Raw genomic sequence first — 20,747 nt, 5'->3', positions numbered from 1 at the left:
TTTCATGGGACTGTTTACCGTAAACGAAGAATCCGCGCTTATGGAACCAGGGAATTATAACTTATTCTTTGTTTGCAGAATTCAGCGGTAAGCAGACCAATGCAATTGGGCCCAGCTTAGGTAAATACATGTACATAGCCAAAAGGGATTATAATGCCTGTCATTTTTATGTTGTTCACAAACTAAATTATCCAATAAAAATTATTTCCCCTAAGGCCAAAATATCATGTTTAATTTTCTAATTAAGCCGTTTGTAAGAGACAAACTTGAGTAAATAAATAAATTTGAACTTTTTGTAAAACAAAAATGTCCTCTTGTGCAGTTCCTTTAGTGTCCAAAGTTATTAATTGTGGGCTAAAGAGGTTTCAGAATGATTTGTTGCCTGTAAAAATACTCAAATTCCAATGATAAATTTAGGCTTTGAATGCCTCGTGGAAACTGGCGGCGAGTCGGTTTGGGAAAAGACATGGTCGGGGGGGATCTTTGTTTTCTTGGGTAATTAGCAACCTTAAGTTCCAAACAGTTGACCTACCAGAATTGAAAGAAAATTTGAAGTTTAGTTGTCTAAAAATATGTCTGATTGGTTATCAAGAGGCTGAGAAACTTAAAATATTTGTTAAGTGTTTTTTAACATGTTTAGCATAGTATAAGTTACTAAGGGATTTTGTGCACACAACCACACAACAGAGACCGTTAAGAAACTACACAGCGCCCTCTGTTGGCGTTCAAGCACTTCTGAAAACGGACCCCCTCCCCCCCCCCCCCCCCCCCCCCCCCCCCCCCACACCCATAATCAATCTTCTCAGAAAGCTTGGTAGACCATGGAGGAATAAATTTAGACTGATGTAGATAAATAACCCAAATTAACATGTTCAGGTTCTCTATATTTCCTCCTCTGCAAGTAATAATGCATAATAAATAAACAATAATCAAGTCATAAACAAAATTCAAGGGCAGTTGTAACAATTAACTGTCTTTCTCAATTTCTTTTTACAAAATATTATTTGGGTGTGTCCAAAACAAATACAACACGTGTGTTGTTTGGACGTGTGTGAAAGTTGTTTTGTGCGCATGCGTTCTAGCCCCTCCATCTCGCTTTCAAGTGGATTTTGACGCTGTCACAACAAACGTTTGCTCCGGGAAAGTGCTATTTTGGCAGGCAGGTAAGAGTTTGTTTTCTACGTAGAGCTAAGTTTCTTGTACAATTTATATTTCTGATTCCGTGGGTTAGTTAAGAGTGTGTTTATTTCTTGTAAAAATGGTCAAATTTTGTTAATACAAATTACCAATCACCGTTGAATTGAAGGTGTTGGTTGGGTGCGTGCGGAACCGGGAGCCACACTGCGTCAGTCATGGAGACCAGGGGCAGTGCTGATGCCGGGTTTGGGGGTTTTGAGACCCAGGCGAAATGACTTACGTCAACTCTAAGATATGAAAATGTGCCGTGTATAGTAGTTATCTTAGATTCAAAGCCCAGTTTAAATAATGGAGGAATGTATTGAAGCTCTTCAAAAGAAGGCTAAACAAAGGGCTCAATCTCAGAAAACACTTCTTCACACAACGAGTGGTAGATAACTGGAACAGACTCCCAGCCAAAGTGGTCAAAGCCAAGACAACCAATCAGTTCAAAAACAGCTTCGACAAATACCTGAATAAAAATGGATATGGGGTGTTAAAAGGCATAAGCCAACAATATTAAATATCCCATCAAACCTTAAGTGTAACTGTAAGTGTTGTCTTTCCTCCATGACCATAGTCCATCTGCTGTTCAAATTATTATTATTTATAATGTACGTAGCTTATTACCCCCCCCCCCCCCGGCCCCTCCCATATTCATTCATACAGTTTACTAGGACCTAGTGTCTAGGTTTACAATGCTGATATTTTAGGCTATATAAAGTAGAGCTTACATGTATTTACATCAGTCATCAATATCCACAGACCACACCATTCCTATATAAAAAGGCTATATCAATCAAACAGACGATGGCGATGCATCAAAAAGGCAATTTCCTCTAGAGATGCCCCCTGCTGGTAATTGCCTCGGAGCTATGCTTAAATTTAAATGCTCAGTAGAAACTTACAACTTCCTCATAGGGTTCTTCCTTCATCATGCCTTGGTGCCCTTGACCTTTCAAAAACAATGCATACAGCAGGCCTGGTGGTACTGTAACCATGGCAAACATTGTTCTATTACTGTTGCCCATGACAACCAATCTATACCCATCTACATAGCAACAACATATTCTTGGTACATGAAGGCCTTCTAATCATACTTCATGGTCAGACACAATTATTAAATTATAAGTTTGTGATATCTAGGACCCATTGTAAAACACCAATAGTTTTTACAAAAACTTGCACAAAATAATATAGTATGTTAATGTTCACATTACTTGCATTAGGTTAATGTTCTTTGCAGAAATTTCCAATTAATAGTTCTTTAAAGCGCAACTTTGAGGCGTGTGAGCATGAAGTGAACTGTTGATTAAAGGCATTGGATACTATTGCTAATTACTCAAAATAGTTATTAGCATAAAATCTCACTTGGTAATGAGTAATGGGGAGAGGTTGCAACCGTTGATAGTATAAAACAGAGAAGCGGCTCCCTTAGAAGTAACGTAGTTTTCGAGAAAGAAGCAATTTTCCACGAATTTAATTTTGAGACCTCAGATTTAGAATTTGAGTTCTCGAAATCAAGCATCTGAAAGCACACAACTTCAGGTGACAAGAGTGTTTTTTCTTTTATTATTATTTCGCAACTTTGATAACCGATTGAGCTCATAAAATCAAATTTTCATAGGTTTGTTATTTTATGCATCTAGGGATATGTTGAGATACACCAAGTGAGAAGACTGGTCTTTGACAATAACCAATAGTGTTCTGTGTCTTTAATGGGCAACTTCAAGGAGAGTGAGCAAATACAGGAAATGAACATGTTGATTAAGTGTCTGGCCTTGGTTTAGTTTCTAGTGTTGCTATGGGAGGGGTTAATGTTTATTACCAATCATCTGTTTAGAGAGGGAAATGATGGTACGTGATTGTAGTATTTTTAACCACATCCGTGATGAGTCTGGAGTTCTAATTTTGTTCTGTATTGTGCAATTTAGGCAACAAACAAAAAAACTTGTTCCTTGTTAGAGGCCGCCTCCTTTTAAAAACAAAAAAGAGCTTACTTTTTAATGATCTCAGAGGAAAGTGACAAATATTTTGAAAAATAGCCCGGCCGGTCAAAATCTTCTTTGTGAAGCCCGCCTTCCTTTTTTTTTTTAAAAGGTAGGAGGCTATAACGTGATTGGCCTTATTTTGGAGAAGGATTTAGGTTGGTCAAAATAAGCTCAGTTTCCGGTGTCAACCGACTTAATCATTTCCACAGAAACAGCAAAGTATTTTATTTCAATCCAAACCAAGTATATTTTGTTTTGTTCTGACTTATTTTCTAGTCAGTAACATTGTATGACGTGAAACTATATGGGGATGTATTTGTTACTGTTAATTTAACCGTTTATTTATCATTGTCACTCCGTGAAAATGTCAGTAAAATATTTGTTATTAGTAATTACCAAACGTGTACCTTCCTTTTAACATGTTTAATGTAAATTATATCATCCCCGCGATATGGGTCAGTAGTTTGGTAGTCAGGACACAGTCAAGTAGTTCCATATGGCTCAACATGTAGGCCTACATGTACAGATCGTCTAGCGAGCTGACTCAGTGAGGGGAGTTTGGGTGGTTTACTCTCTTTTAACGGTTACCACTTCAGGCCTGGGCCAAGTTTAATAGAGCTGCTTAAAGCACAGAATACTAACAAATTCCTGCTTAGCAGAAACGGACAGAATACCAGTCACAGATTGTGTGTTTTTGACCCTGTCCCTAAAAAGCGTAGTTTGGCTGGTAACCATATATTTAATCACATGTCCTTCTGTCAAAACGAATTACATTTGTACAACTTGTCCGTCTCTTTTCCCCTCTTGGAAGTTAGGCGTCATACAAAACTAAAAATAGGACAAAATCTTCGAACACATGTCCTACTGTCACAATGAACTACATTTCAAATGTAGCACCTACTATGTAGTTTGTTCACACTGTTACTAGTACTAATACAACTTTTCCATCTCTTTTCCCCTCATGGAAGTTAGGCGTCATACAAACCTGAAAATAGGACAAAGTGCTATTGATTGCACACAGCTGTTCAATCCCTACGTAACTTTCGATATCGCTGCTGAGGCTTGTTGCCTGGTAGAAATGAGTCAGGGACCCATGAGTTAAAGGCATGTTAACGTGCATCACATCTGGAGGTGTTTGAGTTTCTTCAGCATATTGCGTTTGCATTCATTTATTCCATAAAATAAAAACACAAGAATAGTAAAGGCCTTGTAACAATTAACTACTACTAGCACATGAGTAATTCAGGCCTGTATGCTTTATTTTTGAAAGGGCAAGGGCACCAAGGCATTTTCTCTTTGGCAAAGGGCACCCTATGAGGAAATTGTAAATTTCTACTAGAGCATTTCAAGGGCACCAAGGCAATGACAAGAGGCAACGGAGGCAATTGCCTCCGTTGCCTCTGAAGTATCAGGCCTGGTAATTTTTTCAAAAATGTCTTGTGATCAACAAACAAAATATCAGAACATTGAAATGTGAGTGCCTTTTCTTCTGGGAGATCAAGATAGCCTGGAAAGGGTCGCCTGTAAATTGAGTCATGTGACATGACCCTTAGAGGCATGTTAACGTGCATCACATCTGGAGATGTTTGAGTTTCTTCAACATATTGCGTTCACGTTCATTTTCTTTTTTACATGTTTTGTTATGGTTGTGACGCCAAGGACTCTCGGGAAAGCCAACTTAAAGGGCTTGGGTACTTTTTGTACGGACACAAAACACAATGTCCTCGGATTTACAATAAACTTTCACGGTTTGTTTAATGATGGTAGAAAGCTTCCCTTAAAATATTACTTGCTAGGGTGCCGTAGTTGCATTCATTTTATTTTCTACATATTTTGTTCTGGTTGTGAAGCCCTGAAGACTCTCAGGAAAGCGAACTTCAAAGGGTTTAAGTACTTCTTGTAGGACACAAAACACAATGTCCACACAGTTACATTAACTGGTTTGAAAATAATGATGGTGCAAAGCTTCCCATTACTCGCTGAGGGGCTGTAGCTTTTGAGACATGAGTAAAAACAATCTTTTCACACGAGATGCAATTTCACAACCATTCTAAAACTAAAGCAAGGGACCCTTGCTAAATTACTGCCATGTGAAAGGGTTTTTAGACCCCTGGGTTATCCTCTGCTTAAACCCTGTACAGACCCCTTCCCCCTCCTCACCACGCACATTCAAAATGTCAAAATTTCTCAAACTGAGGACCATTTCCCAGATGCAATAAAAAACCATGTTGAGGTGTACACGAGGGAGGTGGACGGAAAACTACATTTTATGCCACTGTTCGGTTGGGGTAAATTTCTCTGTACACACCCATAGCAAACAGTGCACTTTTTTAGTGTCCGCCAAATCTCAAAAAATCTCATGTATGATAATTCATCTAGAGATTGACTCTTTTACTGGGATTGTTAAGAAAAAAAGTCCCCCCCAAAAAAAAATAAAAAAATAAAAAATAAAATAATAATAAAATAAAATAAAATAAAATAAAAAATCAATCGCTTTAACTTTTGTGTATCTAAAGTGAATGGGTTGGCCGCAGGAGAATAACAAAGCTCTGAATCAGTAGCGGAGACCTTGGCCTACTTGCATTGTTAATAATAAATTACACTCCGCTTTTAGCCTTGGACTGTATAACACAGACTCGTGCACAAACACTATCTGTCTTTGGGTGTAGGTTTACTGGAGACGTATCTTGTATCATCATAAAGCGGCATTCTGCTTTAAAGAGTTTGGGTACGGAAAAAAGATAATTTTTTTCCCGGACATCATCATCGATAAATCATTGGTGTTGGAAAACTACTTAATAAGCTGAACCCTACAGTATGTGAACGCTGGACAGTTTGTTTGGAATTGCGCGCGCACAGTTGCTCAATTCAGAGGACAATGGTTGCTATGACAGCCGTGTCCGCTTGGTTATTTTGCTTGCTCTGGCGATAGTTTGTTGCAATAACGTCTCCCTCAAATTACCGAACTCTCGATAGTTTGTTTAGATTTGCACAGTTTGTTAATTTCAGGGGACAATGGTTGCCAGGACAACCGTGTCCGCTTGGCTATCATAGCAGCTACAACGATTTGTCTCATAATTTAGCAGTTTGACTCTCTTCTATCTCTTCTTATCAAATATTTTAGTGAGAAATAAAGTCTTTTCTCAAAAACTACATTACTTCAGAGGGAGCCATTTCTCGCAATGTTTGATACTATCAGCAGCTCTCCATTGCTCGTTACCAAACAAGTTTTTATGCTAACAATTATTTTGTGTCATTACCAAACAGTCAGGACCCTTTAAGTATTTTTAAGGCTCAATCGGAAATGACCATGTTTGTACATGCATCAGCAGATCTTTCTTTGCTTTATTATTCACCAAATATTTCAGTTGATTGCTTTACCACCAGGGCAGCGAGATGGAAGAGTCATAATCAATCTGTACTCAACGTAATAGGGCTCACTATATTATGGGTTTGGTTTGTCAATTATGAACGGACTTATGTCTCAACTGGCCTACTTGAACAGCGAGTCTCCCTTTTTTGGGTGCTGGCTTATTTACATGTAGGTTCACACTCGTACTATATGAATTGGTTTTCAATTTCAATGTTTATCCCTCAACTGGCCTGTTTGAACAGCGAGTCCGTCTTTTCGCGTGTGCTGCCTTAGAAATACTATTTTGGTTCACATCTTGAAAGATTCTCACTCATACTATATTAGGGTTTCGTATTCTTCAATTTCTCTGATCATCTTCTCAACTGGCCTGTTTGAACAGCGAGCCTCCCTTTTCCGGGTGCTGCCTTAGAATATATTAATTTTGGCTCACATCTTGAAAGATTCACACTCATAGGCCTACTACATGTTAGGGTTCGGTCATCAACTTCTCTGTTTATCCATGGAAGTAGAAATAGATTTATCCCCTCAACTGGCCTGTTTGAACAGCGAGCCTCCCTTTTCGTGGTGCTGGCTTGAAAGGTTTGCATTTTATTTCACTTTGGCTAGAGGAAATAATGTCAGTTGGATGTATACATTGTACATGGTGTATATTTATTCGGTATACAATTACACAACAGCCAGAGAGGTCATGGGTCTCTGTTGCATTTGGCTTAGCACTCGACACCTTATTGGTAATTGTCAAAGACCAAAGTATTCTCTCGTGGTATAATATACATTATCCCAACATGCATAAAATAACAAACCTGTGAACATTAATTTTGAACTCAATTGGTCATTGAAGTTGCACGAAAATAACGACAGAAAAACACCCTTAATACATTATAGATACTATACTTGTTAATTGGCAAAGACCAGCCTTCTCACTTGGTGTATCTCAGCATATAAATGCACCAAATAACAAATCTGTGAAAATTTCAACTCAATTGGTCATCGAACGTGCAAGAGAATAATGAAAGAAAAGATACCCTTGTTGCACAAAATGTGTGTACTTTCAGATGGTTGCAGGCGGCCATTTTCTAAGTTGACAAAACAGGCTGTTTGTGTGGCTATTCTGTAAGCTAAAAAAACAGCATCGCGTAGCATTCAATAAACACAAACTCAAACATGTGTTTCATATTCAACGTGCGTACAGAATGGCGCGCGCGTGTTTCCTTGCGGTCCCATCGCGTTTGTGCAAGCAGCATCACCAGCGTGCCCTCTAGTTCTTACTCTATAATGGTAATAAACAAAATGCTAATGTGTGTAAATCCTTGGCTTGGGCTGATATTGGGGTTTGATTGATCTATAGTGGAATGGGTTATTTGTGTAGGAATAAAGGCGGGTTACCCATGAGTGACCAGCAATGTAAGATATGCAGGTCTCACTCATTCATTCATTTTGTTCACAGAGAAAGGAGCTATGTTTAGTGTTGTTTTCCTACTGCTGAAAGTGTACCACCACTAAATATAGCTGATCTGGTTTAAGGGTATACTGTACTTTCCTGACTGATCTGGGCTCAAATTCACGGGGAAATCCACAAGATTTATAATTTAGGTTACAATATTTACTGGACCAGGATTTAATTTACTGAGACCAGAATGTAATGAGTGAGAAGTTCAAAGTTCAAGCCTGGAGTTTCATGGATGCCATGGCCTTCCTTGCCCCTGGTCTTGGCCTTTGTGACCCTTTGCAAAACAAAGATGATAATCAAGGCCTGGAACTTTCTACACACATAATCATGTAAATTATTAACTGTTTTAACACGCACTAAGAAAATACATGTATCTCATGATTCTCAAAATGCTTTATACCAATTGGTAGCTGCTGTACTTTTTAGAAGCCCCTTCCAAATAAGTTTTTATTGCCATTAATTTTAAGAGTGATTACCAAACTCTTTCCTTAAAACCCTAAATCATCCATGCTTAGCACCATACTCCAAATAGTAAATAATTCTGTCAAAATGGGCCGATAAAAACTTGTTTCCAAGGCTCTACTTTTAATTATGACCAAGAAAAGTTTTACTACAGGAAAACAAACAACGAAACCACTGGATTGAACCGCACCCTTTTAACGCCCACTCATTCTCCTCTGACCCCATACATGTAGCTACCCACAAACCCATTCACTGCACCCACTGGATCGCACCCTTGGGCAATGGGTACTAGCTGACCTGGTTTAAGTTGTGGACTGATCCATTTCATGAAAAAGGGGTGTTTGTTAGTTGTTCTAGTTTCTCCTGTAAACTTGGTTTCTGATGTTTTCGTCCTTTAATTTTTTTTTTTTAATTAAAAAACTCATGAAAAGGCTGTTCAGGGCTGTATGGTTTGTTTTTGAAAGGGCAAGGAAACCCATGCATTTTCTCCTTGGTAAAGGCCGGGCACTCTATGAGATTGTAAAGTTCTACTGGAGCCTTTCAAGGGCACCAAGGCAATGACCAGGGGGCATGAAGGGCAATCGCCTTTGTTGCCTCCTCCATGAAGTGTCCGGTCTGGCTGTTGGAGCCTTCACACTGTAAATGTTTTGTAGGTCAGCTATCGTTTCTACTTTTTGCCAAGGGCCAAATAAATATGCCTGATGTAGTGCCCAAAATAATAACACTGAAAATAACCATGAATGGTATCTTTAGAATACCACTTTCATCAATGGAATGATTCATTAATAAAAAATGAGGGGGGGAATAAATACATGACATTATCATTTTGTTAAATTCATGTTTTAAATCAACAAACTGATTTTGGAAGGAGAGATTAAATCAAACAGTTCACATCAAATTTTTCGGTAATTCCACTCCATTTCTATTACACCAACGCATCTTCAATTAACGACAATAAAATATCGCCCCCTCCAATTTAATAACTCCCCTGATAATTATGTGGGCTAGCCCACGCTTGTCAGAGGTCACATTTCTGGGATGGGCTGATGCATCAAGCATACATAGGGCAGTAACAGTCGCTAGTTGTGTGTGTATATATAATTGAGCAGCCAGAAGCGTGTTATGTTACTCTCTGGATATACAGCAACCAAGCAACACATCTTTCTCTAATCCAGGCATTTGCCGAGGACTTTCAAACTTGAACTTGTTTGTGCTTTTTATTCTCACGGAATTTGAGAACAGCCAAAATTATCTTTAAACCATACAGGTATGTACGTGAGAATTTAATGTTTACTATTTTCTTATATGGTTACACTAACTTTCTCGTTTTAAAATTCTATTGATAGAAGTCCAGAGCAGCCTTGATATGCAAAAATGAGGCGATTGCTTCTATAGGCATCAAGACAATTAAAAGGAAACTATTTTTTTTTACTTTTGGAGTTTCAACTGTACAGCATTTCAAGGGACCAAGGCAATGGCCATGCATTCGCCTTTAGTGGCTAATCACACGGCAGCATAGTAACTAGGGTCCCTTGCTTAATTTTAGCATGGTTGTAAAATGTAGAAAGAGTTTTTGCAAGAGAACTTGGACTTTAGACAAATATTGATCTTTCACATGATGAGGTACATTTTCTAAAATTTTACAACCATGCTACAATTCAGCAAGGGACCCTTGCTTAATTGCTCTCATGTGAAAGTGGCTTTTGTTACCTCCGTAAATTATCAGACATGCCGTAGTTAGGGCAGTGGTTATCACCCACTCCTCTTAATTATCATTTTGTAATCTTCGTCTTTTGGCCGTGTACCCAATAATACACATTATGTGAATTATCTCATCATACTGTTCACAATCAGCGGTTGAGCAACCAACTGTAACAGACGATGGAGCACTGTGTGCATTAAAGGCACTGGACACGTCGTTTGGTAATCGTCGAAGACCAGCATTCTCACTTGGTGTTTCTCAACATATGCATCAAATAACAAACCTGTGAAAATTTGAACTCAATTGGTCGTCAAAAAGTTGCGCGAGAATAGTGGAAGAAAAAACACTCTTGTGGCACAAGTTGTGTGCTTTCAGATGCTTGAATCGGAGACCTCAGCTGAGGTCTCGAATTCAATTCAAATATTCTAGTGAGAAAATACTTTCTCAAAAACTCTGGTACTTTAAAGGGAGCCGTTTCCCACAAAGCATTAAACTACCAACAGCTCTCTGTTGCTTGTAACCAATTAAGCTTTTATGCTAAGAATTTGAGTTTTACCAATACTTGTCCAGTTCCTTTAAATACACTGTACACAAATTCCCTTAAAATATAGCCACGGGATAAGAGTAACTGTCATGACAGCTTTCACTTGTGGCCCTCAAGAGACCTTTTTTGTCAGTGCTTCACTCACCAAAGCAGTTTGGCAATGAACAAATTATAAAACCAACCTTGATATGTTAAAAATTACATGAGGGACTCCAAATGCCCAGTGGCCTAGTGGCGTGAGTCTATTAATTTCAGCATCATTGCTCCCAGTGTTATCAAGCGAGTCCGCAGTACATGTATTTTATAGTGTTTTCCCAAACACATTTTTTTAATACTGTGTATGGATTGTTGGCTGCTCCTAGAACCATGAGGTTCGTTCTGCTATCATCTAGCAGAACGAACCTCATACATGTAGTTCTTGGAGTAATACTTACAGATGTAGAAAATACAGAATTTCAATTATTTGGCCTTCCATAAAGTCAATGGTGACAGTTATCCTACTGTTGAATGGGTGAGAAAATATTAATATTTTTATAAATAAATGAGACGTTTTCTTTTTCTTATTGTGTGGTATATGAAGCAATTGTTTTTGCAGTCAAGTAGGCCCCCCCTCCAAGTTTCACTTGATCAAAATAGTTTTTATTCAATTTGCAGGCTGTTTATAAAAAAAAAACTAGTGTCTGATTCATAGACAGTTCAACCATAGAGAAAGGACAATGCTCTATGGTTCAACTGAGTTAACCCCCTCAAATTCCAATCAATTATTCCTACTTCACAGCAGTTATTTAATCAATGTAGATGTTGACATCTTTGTTTGGACTGAACCAATTCAAGAAAAAGGGGTGCTCTATAGAGTGGGTGTGGCATTTTGTGCTTGACCACTCAGTCTGACTATTGTTGAGGCTTTATGGGGGTCAGGGATGACTGGCCATAATAAAGACTGGCAATTCTGTAGTAAGAATCAGGGATACTTTCTACCAATTCAACAAAAAGGACTACCAATTCAATAAAAAAGGGTGCTCTATAGAGTGGGTGTGGCATTTTGTGCTTGACCACTCAGTCTGACTATTGCTCTGGCTTTATTGGGGTCAGGGGTGAGTGACCATAATAAAGACTGGCAATTCTGTAGTAATAATCAGGGATACACTCAGAAGTTTTGAAACTGTTCTTTTCCTCTGGCTGATGGATGGCTTTCAACATCCTATAGAGTGTCGTAAAAAAGTAGAAATAATTGGCAATTTGTCTTTTTAGATTTGTACTGACTGCACCAGGGTTCAAACTTTACACTGGGTGTTTTAATGTAGGTTGAGTAAAAAAAAAAAACGTAAAAAAAAACATGCAACCTGTAAATGATTAATAGGCCCTACTGACCGATCATTTTAAAACCACGTAACCAGAACTTGCTAAGTTCTGACTTGCAGTATTTGAGTTTCTGATGTATCAAGTGACATGTTATGGTTTTTAAATCTCATTTTTAAATTGGGAAAGTAAAATAAAATCCATGCTGCCCCCAATAAGGAAACTGGCGTGGCCATGGTGAATGCTAAACATTTTTTTCTTTTTTCTTTCCACTTTGCCATTTAAATATAATTTGAGTTTCCTGACTCATGCAAACTGTCATAAAATTTATCAGCTATTAACCATGAAAAACACAAAGTGACTACAATTGCGATTTTATACAAATCTGATTTCTTAACTGTGGATGAGACAGGGCACTTCATGGTACGACTGTCAATAAAATATTGTCAAGTGGGTACCAAGTACCGCTAGACCTGTGTTGGTAGTGGAACAACAAAACTACGGATTGATCATGTTTGTAAATAACAAGGTACAACTATATTCACAGAAATGTGTGTCGAACAAACAAAAGATGAGATTATTGTCTGGCTAGCTGTCAAGTGCATACATGTACGTCATTATGAAATTATTATTAGCACTGTAATCTGTAGGCCTACTGGTAGTAAGTGAATTAAAACCACAATGTACACAGTCTACAAAGGCAATTGCCTCCATGCCCCCTGGTCACTGACTTGGTGCCGCTGAAGTGCTCCAGTAGAAACTGATGGAGCCAATGAAGGCGATTGCCTCAACGCCCCCCTGGTCATTGCCTTGGTGCCCTTGAAGTGCTCCAGTAGAAACTGATTCATGGAGCCAACAAAGGCCATTGCCTCCATGCCCCCTGGTCACTGACTTGGTGCCCCTGAAGTGCTCCAGTAGAAACTGATTCATGGAGCCAATAAAGGCAATTGCCGCCATGCCCCCTGGTCGTTGCCTTGGTGCCCCTGAAGTGCTCCAGTAGAAACTGATTCATGGAGCCAACAAAGGCCATTGCCTCCATGCCCCCTGGTCACTGACTTGGTGCCCCTGAAGTGCTCCAGTAGAAACTGATTCATGGAGCCAATAAAGGCAATTGCCTCCATGCCCCCTGGTCGTTGCCTTGGTGCCCCTGAAGTATTCCAGTAGAAACTGATACTCCACAGAGCCAACAAAGGCAATTGCCTTCATGCCCTGGTGCCCTTGAAATGCTATTAGAAGTTTATCCTCAAAGAGTGCCCTTTTAAGGAAAACATGACTTAGTGTCATTGCCCTTTAAAAAAACCGAAACGAATTGTCACATTTTTTCTACAGAAACATTATTACTGGTATGGTCTGAGAGCGTGCAGAAAGTGGTGTGCATTTCATAATATCGTGCATGATTGATTGCAACCTGCTGTGCCAGTAGTGGGTAATGTTCCGGAACGGCAATCTGCACATAATGTATAGGGGCAATCAATCTTTTATTACCAAGTGGGGCAAGATAATGTACAATGTCATGTATGTCATGTATGTAGGCCAACTGTGTGAATGAAACTTGCACACCATTGTGAAATAAGTTTTGTACAACAGAATATGCTGCCAAACAATTCCATCTGGTGTAACTTGATGGGTGTGGTACGTGAATGACACAACCCACTGTAAGCACAATCTTCAAGGGAAGGTACACGTTTGGTAATATACTCAAAACAAATATTAACTTATAACTTAAAAACTTACTTTGTAATGAGCATGGGGAGCTGTTGATAGTATAAAACATTGTGAGAAACGGCTCCCTCTGAAGTAGCATAGATTTTGAGAAAGAGGTAATTTCTCAATAAAATAATAAAAAGACTAAAACATTGTGAGAAACGGCTCACTCTGAAGAAACATAGTTTCCTCTAAATTGTTTTAATTTGATTTCAAGAACTCAGTATTAGGTTTTGAGGTCTCAAAATCAAGCATCTGAAAGCACACAACTTTGTGTGACAAGCCCTTTTTTTCTTCCATTATTATCTTGCAACTTCACAACCAATTGAGTTCAAATTTGTACAGGTTTGTTATTTTGTGCATTTGTCGAGATACACCAAGTGAGAAGACTGGTCTTGGGTCCAAAAAATCATTTTAACAAGGCCCTCTAGAGTGAGCTAACTAAAATGTCAATTATCTTGTTGTTTTTACTGTCTTGCAGGTTACTTTTGTCACTCAGACTCGTCCCAAGACTCTAAACCGAATTCAACATGGCCGTGGAAGGATGTGGAAAATGTGTGAAATACCTTGTATTTCTCTTCAACCTTTTGTTTTTTGTAAGTATGCTTAACAGAATAAGGTTACCAGCCAAAATAGCAATCCGTGTGTACAATTTGTGTGGGTGGTATCCTGCTGGTTTCGATAAGCAGAGCTGAGTTCGCTTAGCAGAAACTGTAGTTGAGATGTATGCCTACCTGAATAAGGTTACCAGCCGAACTACTAGCATTCCACCTTGTATCATTAGGGACTGGTATTCTGACCTGAGACCGGCTTTAAAGGCAGTGGACACTATTGGTAATTACTCAAAATAATTATTAGCATAAAACCTTTCTTGGTGACGAGTAATGGGGAGAGGTTGATGGTATAAATCCATGTGAGAAACGGCTCAGTCTGAAGTGCCATAGTTTTTGAGAAATAAGTAATTTTCCACGAATTTGATTTCAAGACCTCAAGTTTAGAACTTGAGGTCTTGAAATCAACCATCCAAACGCACACAACTTCGTGTGACAAGGGTGTTTTTTTTTCTTTCATTATTACTGTATCTCGCAACTTCGATGGCCGATTGAGCTCAAATTTTCACAGATTTGTTATTTTATGCATATGTTGAGATAAACTAACTGTGAAGGCTAGTCTTTGACAATTACTAACAGTGTCCACTGCCTTTAATAGCTCTTTCAGTTCTGAAGTACGCTTTACAAGAGGTAGCTGTTATTCAATCAATCGATCAATCTTGCACCAGCAGGACATTGGCTACACAAATCTTCTCTCTCAACTCAAGGTGCTGTTCGTGATGATGTCTTCTTCCCACCTCTTCCGAAGCCTACCCCATCTATGTTTTTCCAATTACTGTTTCAAGTAGGAATCGGATGCAAGTTTTGGAGTCTGCTGTTTTTCAATCTCACTATGTGGCCAAACCAGGAATATTATTAAAAGTAATTATTATAAAGTTAAGCTAGTTATATTCATTATCATTTATGATTATTATTGTGTCTTCTTCCCAACAGATCTCCGGCTGCGCCATTCTGGCCCTCGGTATCGTTCTCCACGTTCGTGAAGGCGGTTACGCAACGCTTCTCCCCACCCTCCCGTTCCTGAACGCAGCCAACATCTGCATTGCGGCCGGCCTCATCGTCATGTTTGTCGCCTTCTTGGGATGCTGCGGAGCGATCAAAGAGAATGCCTGCATGCTGCTCCTGGTAAGCACGCATCCTTCGGCTGCGAAGTTTGAGTGTTTTTAATAAACCAATAATAATAATAACTCTTAAAGGGTCTTTGTACTTTTTGTAGGACCTAAAACACAATGTCCACAGATAATGATTGTAGATAACTTCCCTTCAAGACACTGGACACCATTGGTAATTGTCAAAGACCATTGTTTTTCACAATTTTTTATACTATCAACCTCTCCCCATTACTTGTTACCAAGTAAGGTTTTTTTCTGTTGTGAATCTTAGGATAACCTTTACAGGATCTTTATATTTTTACACGATTCGTACTGTTGTGATCGATTGCTTTTTATATAGTCTGTATATTTGTACCTTTATTGTTTTAATGATCACGTTTGTGGATTTTTTGTTTACCATTTTGTGATTTTGCTTTTTGTGGTTTAATAAGAATGTTTTTCTAATTGTTTTTGTAAAGCCCGTTGGAGCATTTTTACAATGGATTTGGCGCTATATACATGATGTAAATGTGTTTTATTTTTTATTATTTACTATTATTCCTCCCAATCAGTTCTTCTGTTTCCTGCTGCTGATCTTCGTTCTGGAGATCGTTGCTGGTATCGTTGGCTTCATCTACAGGGCACAGGTGGAGAAGGCAGTGACTGACGATTTGATCAAGGGGCTAGAGGGGTACGGACAGGAGGGTCAGGACGGACTCACAAGCGCTTGGGACCGCCTGCAATCCGATGTATGGTTTGCTTTTATAGGATTTCTCAGCCAAATTTGGCAAATGAGCAGTCAATTTCATTCTCATGCGTTCGAACTAAAGCTGTTTTGCCTCTCCAGTTGTTACTGCGTTTCAAATTCAGAATTCGGCCATTCCATTTCGTTTTAATTCGAGTCAAATTCCTGTAGCACTCTGTTCAATTTAGAGTATCGTCATTTTTTTTCGTGACACACACGCCTCAAGAAGCATCTGAGAATTTGAATGCTGCTTTGATAAATTGTTCAATTGAATGATTACTTTGTTAAATCGAATGACGCAACATTACATTTTACTAATCATAAAACGAAATTGAATGACCCTTTTCAGTAGCATTTGATTTTGCGCGAAATAGAATAGCTTGGTGGTTAAATTGGCTGCTCATTTGCCAAAATTTACCGAGAAAACCTATATTAATTAAAGCCCTCGCTCAATTAGAAAGTAATATCCCTTTAAAGACATTGGACACTATTGGTAATTGTCAAAGACCAGTCTTCTCACTTGGTGTATCTCAACATTATATGCATAAAATAACAAACCTGTGAAAATTTGTGCTCAATTGGTCGTCGAAGTTGCAAGATAATAGTGAAAGAAAAGACACCCTTGTCACACGAAGTTGTGTGCTTTCATGTGCTTGATTTTGAGACCTCAAATTCTAATTCTGAGGTCTCGAAATCAAATTCGTGGAAAATTACTTTTTTCTCGAAAACTGTGTTACTTCAGAGGGAGCTGTTTCTCACAATGTTTTATACTATCAACCTCTCCCCATCACTCGTTACATAGTGAGGTTTCATGCTAATAATTATTTTGAGTAATTACAAATAGTGTCCACTGCCTTTTAAGCCCTCGCATCCCTTTAACAATAAAACATTAAAACATTAGAACGGTTCAACCATGGAGGTAGAATCAAAGGACAGTATCTTGTTGGCTTTAACTTAAAGACAGTGGACACTATTGGTAATTGTCAAAGACTAGTCTTCTCACTTGGTGTATCTCAACATATGCATAAAATAACAAACCTGTGAAAATTTTAGCTCAATTTGGTCGTCGAAGTTGCGAGATATGAATGAAATAAAAAACATTTAAATCCGATGTTAACTGGAAATACTTTGTTTGTTTATGTAAGATTGCAACAATAAATAAATATATATATATTAAAAAATACAATAAAAATATTTTACAACCAAGATCAAATTTTTTTAGGAGACTTCTCAGTTCTGAAAAGGACTGTCCTGCTTTTTAACCACTACCTGGGCGCAAGGTAGAAAATCGACAGGGACTACTACTTCAGCTTATAGTGCTCGTTATTAACTGCACTACTGCGGAGCAAGTTCTTAAATGATGTAACTGTTTTGACTAGCTTGGTCATCTCTTGTCATCTCCTGAATAAAAAAACAAAAAAAGTATGGAAATAAATTTGATTGAATTATATTATTAGTTGTCGTTTGCCTTTTTTATATTTAGCTGATGTGCTGTGGCGTTAACGGCTCTCTAGACTGGGGTCAAAGCTCCCCAATGTTCACTGAAAACCAGACTCCCGATTCCTGTTGTACGGTGCAAGAAGACGGCTGTGGTAAAAACACAGCCTCCAAGAAATACATGGACGTAAGTTTTTTTTTTTTTACTTGAAAGTCGTCAGACGCAAAAGACCTGAAGACGGTTTCGACTATCATCATCATTAGTTTCAAGTTCATGCAACTCTCCCGCGTTTCAGTGGAATTCCTTTTTTTTTTTTTTTTTTTTTTAACATGAAAAAAAACGAAAAAAAGAAACAAAAAAAAAACTATTTTACTTATATTTTTAGCCTAATATATGCCTGGCATTAACAGTGTACAACTACAATCATGTAAAATAAGCCTAGTACATCCTAAAAATGCACCCAAGAGCATAATAAACCTCAACATTTTCTAGGGTACCAATGTGGGTATCATGTCCCGTGGCAGTTCGGCTGCCTCGCTCCGCACTTGCATTGTGTCTTTGAACATTTTCCTCTTTTTCTTTTTAACGGGCAGTTGCATGCCTGAGTTTTATGTAAATCTGTGATCTTCATCATTTTTTCTTACCAATTCTGTAATGTTCCTGTAACGATGTTTTTCTTTCTTCCAGGGTTGCAAGAAAAAACTCATCACCAGTCTGGAAGATCGCATTTATTACATTGCAGCTGGTGGCCTCGCCATTGGGGTGTTCCAGGTAAACAAAAAACCCTTCCTTCCCTTTTGACCAATCATAGTAGCCTATTTTTACGCGCAAGTACTGGGCCCAATTTTATGGCTCTGCTTACCGCCAAATTTTGCGCTTCTGATGCGCCAAATTTCTGCGCTGGATGAAATAACATAAGCCAAAATTCCTGCTAACCAGTGAAATTCGCTTGAGGTTTCAAGCAAAGAATTCCCTGCTTCCCTATTTCATGGCTCTGTATACAGCCAAATTCTGCGCTCGCGATCACCATTCTACGCTTGCACGGCACGGAATTTCTGCACTTGCTGTGTAAGCGTAGAATGCCTTGTAACGTGAATTTGCACGCACACAATCCAAAATTCCCAGCTAACCTGTGAATACGCTTGACGTCAGCACAGAAATCCCTGCTTCCACATTATTTGTTTACGGTTAAGCAGAGCTTTGAAGTTGAACCCTGCTGGTTGGGCAGCCATTTTTAGACCTGTATCCTTCATTTTTGAAAGGGCAAGGGCACCAAGGTATTTTCTCCTTGGTAAAGGGCACCCTTTGACTATGTGGACATTTAAAATTTCAACGAGAGCATACCAAGGGCATGGAGGCGATCGCCTTCGTTGTATCATAGAGTAAGGACAGTGAATGAAAACGATGTGATACCAGCGACACCAGCGAAACGCGGTAACACACATAGGACACAAAGGGCTGAATGCGGTCGCTGATATTTACTTGTGCAGCGGGTGGGCTCCATAGGTTTCCACAGGGTTCGGGTCGTGCGCTAATTGGATAATTGGTGTCAGATAAGATAAGGGCTCTAGTTGTAACTCCTTCTCTGTCCTTACTCTATGGTTGTATCTGTGAAGTATCAGTGCTAGGTTCTTTGTACACAAAGACATGAACATCTGTCATCTGTCATCTTGTATGTATATTTTGTATTTTCTCTGCTGATGTGTTTAAAATATCGTTGTACTTTCTTTTGTTTATTTTGTTTGCTTTTTGCTTGATTATACTTATTCATTGTACATTTTGCATAGTTTTGGTCCAATAAATAATAATAATTATAATAAAATGTTATTTTGTTTTTGTAATAGAGATTGCTCAAGGTACATTGTACACTTTCCGATGTTTTGGTTTTTAACTTTTTAACATTGGCTTAATAAATTCTTATTTTATCTAATATTAGTAAGGTTTACGGTAACACCATGTAATGACAAACTCTAAATGAGTTGGGGTGGATCTGAAAACAACCGTTGGTTTCAACTCGACGTTTCAATCAGTCAACTCAACGTTTTCGATCTTTCCAAGAACCACTCCAACTCTTTTAAAGATTATCAACATGGTGTTACCATACCACAATATCGTATTTCAACCATGCAAAGTTGCAAATCCTACTTATCTTATCTTATCTTAACCCTTCTGTTTCTGCTTTACATAGTAAGCACCTCTTTTTAACATCTTTGTGCTTTTGAAATCCAAGTCTAGATCAAAAGCATGGCCTCGTTTAATGACTGAAAAGAAGTAAATGTTATTAATTTCATAGTGGCTGATGAATGAAAAAAAGCCAGATGCAAATTTTCTATTTATTGAGCCTTCGACAAATACTCGGCTAGTATGTCAGGTCATTAACGCTTTTTTTCTCGTTCTTTTCCTCTTCCGCAGATTCTCGGCATGATCTTCTCGATGGTTCTGTACACTGGGATTAAGCGTGGCAGCTACGCATAAAAAGTAGCACAGTTACACTTTTGCAGGATGGGTCCGAAACCAGACGTGTATTGTTTGAAAATCATTATGTTGAAAAATCCTAAAAAGATCTTAAAAGAAATAACAAAAATGTGTTCAGATATTTTATCAGGTAAGCAGTTTAATTTTGTGCTAAGCGTGATTTTTTATTGCAGCACATTTTTTGAATTTCTTTGTCTGTACTAAAAAGTTTTTAAGTTGTACCTCGTGATAGGCTTTCTTAACAACATCATGTATTCCAACACCATCTACACGTTTGATTGTCTATGGATGTCTGGTTTCGGACCCTCTCTCGTTTTTGCTATTCACACATAATATGCATGACAGAATCAAAGTGCATTATACATAATCCTGATCCAACAATTCTTTGGGTTGAAGTTCATCAAACGGACTATCTCAGCAGCATTAGTTGGGGAAAAAATTCAGTCCAGTAAAAATTTTTAACTTGTAAATTTTGTTTTTTTTATTTTTATACTGAAATCGTGTCACAGTACTTTTTTAGGTTATGCAAGCAAACATAAGTCATGCACTCAGAGACTTTTTGGTTTGAATTGTTGGATCACGGATTATATATTTTTTAGTTTGAGATGTGAGTTTGTAGGTTTTAGCTGTTTGTCCATTTTAACTTGATCAGGTTATGGTAGGCCTATGCTTGTGTTTATAATGTG

General features: G+C 38.3%; 1 protein-coding gene across 2 annotated transcripts; it reads left to right on the top strand.

Annotated features, from left to right (window-relative positions):
• The first annotated feature begins 1,066 nt into the window (after nt 1-1,066).
• Nucleotides 1,067-20,138, top strand: LOC117305109 (tetraspanin-9-like). 2 transcript variants are annotated; one of them, XM_033789856.1, is made up of 7 exons: nt 1,067-1,163; nt 14,183-14,297; nt 15,246-15,437; nt 15,976-16,152; nt 17,632-17,772; nt 18,274-18,357; nt 19,999-20,138. In XM_033789856.1, exons 2-7 carry the CDS (start codon nt 14,232-14,234, stop codon nt 20,059-20,061), a joined length of 723 nt encoding a protein of 240 aa, XP_033645747.1. In that variant the 5' UTR covers nt 1,067-1,163; nt 14,183-14,231; the 3' UTR covers nt 20,062-20,138. The 2 variants fall into 2 exon arrangements, with proteins under 2 accessions (XP_033645747.1, XP_033645748.1); XM_033789857.1 differs by lacking the exon at nt 1,067-1,163 and adding an exon at nt 9,542-9,719.
• The last annotated feature ends 609 nt before the right edge of the window (nt 20,139-20,747 follow it).

This window comes from Asterias rubens, chromosome 22 (genome assembly GCF_902459465.1).
Source record: "Asterias rubens chromosome 22, eAstRub1.3, whole genome shotgun sequence".
NCBI lineage: Eukaryota > Metazoa > Echinodermata > Asteroidea > Forcipulatida > Asteriidae > Asterias > Asterias rubens.
This window is presented reverse-complemented; position numbering and strand designations above follow the sequence as displayed.

Bases quoted from the DNA above. Each gene is read 5' to 3' on its own strand.
- LOC117305109 (XM_033789856.1), top strand. From the start codon at position 14,232: ATGGCCGTGGAAGGATGTGGAAAATGTGTGAAATACCTTGTATTTCTC. The intron at 17,773-18,273 runs GTAAGTTTTTTT...TCTTTCTTCCAG, and splicing joins CCTCCAAGAAATACATGGAC to GGTTGCAAGAAAAAACTCAT. The intron at 18,358-19,998 runs GTAAACAAAAAA...CCTCTTCCGCAG, and splicing joins TCGCCATTGGGGTGTTCCAG to ATTCTCGGCATGATCTTCTC.